The following is a 7,237-nucleotide window of genomic DNA, read 5'->3' as shown; positions in this document are numbered from 1 at the left end:
ATATATTTTACACTTGGGACCATGGCACCTACGGGTACAGGTATTAATGCATTATTTAATTAAGTTAGATTACAATTCAGCAGAAATATTGTATATCTATATTTATGTTCGATTTTATTTTCCCATTATACATTCATAGGCCTATCTTATAATTTGGTTTACAAGCTGGTAATCTTTAGATCGATTCATCATACATTGTATGCCCTGGTGGCCCTTGTTTTTACACTATTGGATCCGGCATTGCTATTGTTTTAATTTAGCCATTGTATTGTATAAATTTTGCTGTTATTTCTATGAGTACCAGCATATCATTGACCAAGCATATCTTTATGTTTATACGTTTGTTTAAAAATATCTCTCATTAGTCAGTTTATCATAAGCCTTACTTATGAAAAGGATCTACGAGTGCTACAGAGCTTGTATTGGAAGCATGAGGGTGGAAGGAGTGAGTAGTGAGTACTATACACAAATATTGAAAGAGGAGTCAGACAAGGATGTGTGTTGTCTCCAGATCTCTTCAACTATTACAGTGAATACTGCACTCGCGCAAGTAAGCGCCAGGGCGTTTAAAATATTTCTGGCTCTTTTTGAGGGGTCGCTTATTCAAACGGGCTGCTAATTCAAGAGGGGCACTTTTTCAAGAGGGGCACTTATTTGCGCGAGTACGGTACTCAGAAAAATGGAAAATATAGAAAGAGTAAAGGTGGGTTGACACAATATCACAAACATTAGGTACACGCAGATGATACAGTTCTATTAGCGGAGTCGGCGGAGGATCTTCAAAGGACTTGGTGGTCAGAGAGAGTGAGAGGAAGGGATTCTATAAATTGTAAGAAGACTGAATGTGTGGTTATTTCAAAGAAGGAAAGCCCAAGGTGTACATTGAAAGTGATAAACCAACCAATCAAAGTTTCTTCTTTCCACTTGCACAGAGAATGCCAGATACGTGAAAGAAATCAAAATAAGAATCATACTTGCAAAATCTGCATTCTCAAAACTGGATAACATCTTACTTAAGAAATGGCATATTAAGCATAGCGGACAGGCTACATGTCCTGAACTGTTACGTTTATCCTGTGTCAATGTACGGAAGTGAGGCTTGGTCGATAACATCTGACTTGAGAAAGCGTTTAGAGACATGTGAGCTGTGGTTCTTAGGCAAAATAATGAGAATTCCAAGACAGCTAAAATGAGAAATGAAGAGGTGTTGGAAAAAGCTGCAGTAAACAGGAAACTGTTGTGCAAAATACGAACTAAGCAGATGAGTTTTTCAGGGCATGTGCTTTGTAAGGATGGTTTTAAAAATGGTAAAAGAATCATTTAAATCCGACATTTTATGAAGTTACAGGAGTTTAAACATACAGCTGTTTAAAGAACAGAGTATTTGAGAAATCAGCCTCCAAATTTTATGATTTCGGGCATTTCTCAGGCAGAAACCATCACCAAATCGTTAAAAATTGCTGTTTTAACATTGAAAATTGGGGAAACAACAGCATAGCATGACATATAGGTACAAAAGGTTAGTTTAGTGCAATAAAATAGATTTAAAACATTTTGACATTACAGTATGTTTTCGCCATTATCTCTGAAACAGGACAATACTAGGTTAGTCATGATTGAGGCATGACCATGTGTGAATGATTCATACCGTTACTGTCTATTTTTGTTGTTTGAGCGATGGTAGTCACGCCATCATTAACAAACTTGCAGTAGTACACTCCGACATTCCCACTATCAGCTACAGGTGGATTTGTTGTAATATATCTAGTTTGCGTGGCTGTAACAGGCCAAGGTGTATCTACAAGGCTGTCAGTACTGTCAATTTTGTACGATCTACCATAACTCAACACGTCTTCTCCAGGAACCATCAGAGGTGTAAAGCATTGAAATCCAAAGTTACTTTCTGCTTCGATGGGTTTAACATTCAAAAGTGTAATATAGCCTTGGCTTCCTAATAAAAGAAAGAATACAGGTAGAAGACAATTCTATTCTATTTTTCGAAGATAAGTAACATTAACAACACCAATAGCAAAACAGTATTTTCCAGGAGAAATTACCTTATTTAATACCCCCATTCACAAAAATCTGCACCTGGCTGCTAACTAGTTTCATAAATTCTAAAGAAAAAGTCTTGATTTTTTGGTCTGATCATGGAGGTATAATTGATCAGAAGGATATCACTCGTCAACAGATCCCTTTGACGTGACAAAATAATGTGTTCCCCGCTTTTGGATCGCATGCGTGCGTATTATCTTATTATTAACATTTTTTTCATTAGCAACAACTTGGCAACAACATGCTTTTATAAGCTTCAACATGGCAGTTGTGCAATAAACTGTTTGATTCATTAACTCATTAAATATCTTTAAAATTAACAATGTTCCCCTGATTTGATTCAGACTTTCAGTATGTTATTATGTGTATATTTCAGGAACAGATTCCACAAAAATATTTCCACACTCGTTCACACTAAAATGACTTAGTCTATTATAATCATCAATCATTCCTTAATTAATATCTGTTAAAATTAGAATTATCGAGTTTTATCCAATTATGGCAATTCAAGTTGAAATATACCATACTTTTAAATCTCATGTACTGTAAATGTTTCATTAAATTCAAGTCTTTTTTGTAGAAATTTTAATATGTTTTGTATATCATGGAAGATAAATGTATTAGTTATAAGGTGGAAACGATTGCACAGCCATAGTGATTGACTGTAATGCAAGTAGTGTACATTGAGAAAAGAAGGTGCTCTCCATTTCATCATGTTCAGTTTTTCCATAGCGCTGCATTCACGGAGCTTTTCTAGTGATCTCCTTCTCAATAATACCTCCATGGTCTGATTATGCTTTTTATGTATGATCAGGGAATTGTTATAGTCTCGGAGTTGTCATAGTCACTTTAACAACTCCCTGGTAATGGTATTAAACGACTAGAAATAAAAAAAATTAAAACTTACCTAAACATAGCCTGGTTACATGCAGAAGTTGTAAGATGATATACAGCATCTTGGATAGTCGAAAATCGAATAAACACAACTTTTAATGCAATGTACATACATACATACCTGGAATACCACAGTTATCATGACGTCCTCCATAACTACAAGGAACATGGAGAACCGAATTGTCATTAATAGTAATCAAATAGAGAAATCTTAGCTATAAATTCAGATCTACTTAAATCTATATCTATGGATTGGATTTATTCGGTGTAAACACCAAGGACAGCTCCCTGAAATCTAGAAGACGACTTATTTCCAGTGGGGTCCTTCTGGTGGTGATTGGACAGTACACCGGGAGACAATCCCCTACTCTTTTCCGAAGAGTGTACTGTGTTCTTTAAAGTGCACATGAGCCATAAATGCACACAGGACCAACGGCTTAATCGTCTCATCCGAAAGACGGTGCGCTATTGTAACTTGTATTTCAGCCCTCTAGCTGAAACACAAGGAGAGGCAGCGATGGAAATTGAACTGGGGACCTAGAGATCTCCACGGTTCAGCGCACACAGTGGCTACCACCAGATAGCCGACTGAGCTAAGCTGCTCTCTCTATATAAATTATATATATTTATAACTAAAGTATCTTGTTAAAAACTAAGATATCTTAGTTAAAGACTAAGGTATCTTAGTTAAATACTAAGGTATCTTAGTTAAAGAGAGAGGGAGAGAGATTTAATAGTTTCAATTAGAGATGTCAAATAAAGACACCTTAGTTTTAAATAGAAACCTTAGTTTTAAATAGAGATCTTTTTAAGCTAATATATCTCACATTAGATGTATTAGTTAATACCAAGATATTTCAGTTAAAGACTAAGATCTTAGTAATAATCTCTATTTGTGATTAAATGGCAATTCGGGTCATCATAATGGAACCAAGCAAATTGAAGAACGTATCCCCTTAGAATGAATTACCAGTAAACGTTATTTACCAGCTGAGGTGCGTAACTTAAAAATGTGTCCCTGATTAGAGATCTTAGATTCAAATAAAGATATCTTAGTTTTGATAAAATAGAAACCTTTCAAATAGAGATTCATCTTAGTTTTAAATAGATATCTTAGTTTCAAACTAATATCTCGGTTAATAAGAGATATATATATTAGTTAAAACAAAGATATTTTAGTTAAAAAGTAAGATCTTAGTTAAGTAATAAATATCTCTATTTGTGATGACCATTTGGCTTGCCATAAAGGAACCAAGCAAAATGAAGATTGTATCCCCTTAGAATGAATTAAATGTTCTTTAAAAAGTGTGTAACTCAAAATGTGTCCTTGTTCAGCCTATGTTGATCCAATTACTTTCTAACATTAAAACTATCATTCAAAATCCTTTGCATATTGTGCTAACTAGGTCTTTTTGTGATCCAGAGAGTATTTATTTCTTTATTCAACACAAGGGTAACCCATCCGATCCAACATAAAAAGAATGTAAACAAGTAAAAACATCTTAATTCCAGAATAAAATACAAGAATCGATCGGCTTAACATGTACAGTACCATTTATCCTCTGGCTGTTAGGAGAAAAATTTCCAGAGGGTTGTTTGCTTCACGTTATTTTTTTGGGGGGGGGATTTCCAGTTGGCATGACAATTTTTTATTACCATCAACACCAGTGATAATACTAAGTTTATAAAGAGTGCCCACTCAAACAACTCTTTTTTCAAAATTCTATTATGTTGAAGCAGCAGGCTCTGGAACTGTATTCCTGACAGCCTGAGTAGCTTTATGCCTGAGAAAAAAAAAAGTTAAAAAAAATTAATAAGAGCACATTTTTTAACGATTTAAACGATATGAGATGACTTTATTATTTTATTTTATTTTTTTAACTTTAATTTTTAATGTATGTTAAATGTTTACCTTGTTGTTCCGTTTTTAATGTGCTCTGTATTATACTTTATGTCAAGAGGTTTCCACTTTTGTGTTGGGCCCTCAGCCCATGGTTTCCTCTTGGGACAGTTTTGTCGAATTTTTAATAAATAATAAATAAATAAATGTGTTAAGTAAAAAGTGTGAAAAATATAAAAAAACTGTAATTGAAAGGGTTTAAAATTGAGCAAAAAGGATAAAAAATTAAGTTTCGGCCTAATTTTTATAATGATTTTAATTTATAAAAATAATAATAATAATAAAATAATAATATTTATTCAGCAAAGTGAAAGTACAATCTTGCCAGGAGCAAGGAATAGCCACAAACCCAAACAGAAAGCTGCCCTTGCTCAAAGCAAAAGAGAAACATTAAAAAGTATAATTGATTTCAAATTAACTTAACTAAACTAAAAACTTAATTAAATTAAAAATCCAGATTTGAAATTAACTCACAATTAATTCAGTACCCCATATGCAGAGAAACAACGATTTCTAATAGTTCAGTACAGTTTTACCTAAAAGCTTAAAGCCAGGTATCGGAAGAAAAACAATTTTTGATATGTTGTACAACTGATTTTTCTGACACAAAAATAATTTGACAAAAAACTCAAGAGCAGTTTGAGATACAGACTTTTCAACATTTAAAAACTGGGGGAAAGGGGCGTAACCACCCTTTTTCCACCTTTTCCTCCCAGTTTTTAAATATTCAAAAATCTGTATCTCATTAACTGCTCCTGAGTTTCGTCAAATAAATTTGTGTCTTTCCAAGAAAAATCAATTATAGGCCAAAACAACATAGGCGAAGGCATATGCTTCCACTAAGAGAATTTATTCGCGCGAATCGAAAGCATTGGTTGATGTGCATTCTTATTCCTATCGGAGTTTTTCGAAGCGAAAAAATGCAGAGTTCAAGTGAACCAACGCTTTGATTTGCGCAAAAAAATTCGCCTAGCCTATTTGGAAAACCATTACAAACATTTTTATTTCTCCCGAGCCCAGCTTGAAAATAAAAGACAACTGAAGCATATCGAGTGCAAGCAAGTGAAATCGAGCCAACTTTCAGGGGTTGGAATAGCCCCTTTTATGCTTACCCAAGCTTGACCTACACCTAGCCCTATAGGCAGGCTATAGTATATAGCGCAGCCTCCTTCTTTAGGCCAGATCGGTTGCAAATCAATAATTAGGCTACCTAGGCCATGGCCTGGCCATAAGTTAAGCTAGCCTAGCCTAGGCCTAGTTAGGGCCTAGTAAAAATATTATTATTATTATTACTAGCCTAGGCTATATTATATATTAATATTATAGGGGCCTAGACATTATTGTAAATATAATCTGTAGCCTGTTGTAGGCTAGGGCCTAGGCCTAAATACGGTACCTTAATTCTGGCCATTTGTACTGGCCTATCTAGGCCAACGGCTTTACGCCTGAAAAACCTTCCCCGTAGGTTTGGCATACCCTAGGCACGGCCGGCCTACTACACCTAAACTCTACTGTGATCCAATAATATGATGGTTAATTTCAATAAAATTTCTCGCGTTTATAATAATTTCTTGGTATCGGATATTCATTTTGTCTTACGATCGCGCGAGAATCCGCAATCACGCACACGCAAACGCACGCGCGCTCCCATGCATACAAACCACCCCGAATAATCAAACAACTCCCTGAATAGAATAGACTACAGTACAGTACCCGATAATTATTAGAAATACCCTATTGAAAATCTAAGTTCATTCCGTAGATCTCTTAAAAGTTATTTCATTCCGTGACTTCATGAAATTAAACAGGTACTGTATACCAAAGAGTGTATGGTAATCAAGTTCTCGTAACTGGGAAAGCTCCGATGAGGGCAGTATTAAAAGGGAACTAACAAAATGATTTTTTGTTCTAGAGTGGATTTTTGATATGCCATTAATAATAGAATCAACATTAAAAACGTTTATTGGCTATTTTTTTTATGAAGTTATAGGCGATTATATACGATTTTTACCATGACGTCACTGGCGAAAAAGTAACAAAAGATCGTGTAAATAGCGCCGCGTAGGGTATCCACCGCGTAGGTTATCCGCCGCGTATGATCTTTGCGTGCATGCTGTAACAATCACAATTAACAGCCATGGTGTACCTAAATACAACAATCCAGAAGTTTTGGAAAGGGGGTGGAGGGCTATGTATATGTGTAAAGTGCCTCCAAGTGCCTGCGGAGGCTAGGTTTGGGAGGAGGTGTCTCCGTCCGATAAGATGGGGTTCAGAACACTTTAGAACACTTTAGCTATTAGATGTATGTATGTGTGTATGTGCGTATGTGTGTATACACATCTAGATGTGTATAAGAGACAGATTCGGTGTAAACACCAAGGACAGCTC

General features: G+C 35.2%; 1 protein-coding gene across 1 annotated transcript; it reads right to left on the bottom strand.

The window, feature by feature from the left end:
* Positions 1 to 398: 398 nt before the first annotated feature.
* LOC117121856 lies at positions 399 to 6,664 on the bottom strand. The gene is made up of 4 exons (XM_033267244.1): positions 6,563 to 6,664; positions 2,963 to 3,105; positions 1,649 to 1,951; positions 399 to 1,184 (listed from the first exon to the last, which is right to left on the bottom strand). Exons 2-4 carry the CDS (start codon positions 3,009 to 3,011, stop codon positions 856 to 858), a joined length of 681 nt encoding a protein of 226 aa, XP_033123135.1. The 5' UTR covers positions 3,012 to 3,105; positions 6,563 to 6,664; the 3' UTR covers positions 399 to 855.
* Between the last annotated feature and the right edge of the window lie 573 nt (positions 6,665 to 7,237).

Source organism: Anneissia japonica, unplaced genomic scaffold (assembly GCF_011630105.1).
Source record: "Anneissia japonica isolate Jap-2015-1 unplaced genomic scaffold, ASM1163010v1 scaffold2392_len1475705_cov187, whole genome shotgun sequence".
NCBI lineage: Eukaryota > Metazoa > Echinodermata > Crinoidea > Comatulida > Comatulidae > Anneissia > Anneissia japonica.
The sequence above is the reverse complement of the archived record's forward strand: the minus strand, read 5'-3'. Positions and strand labels throughout refer to the sequence as shown.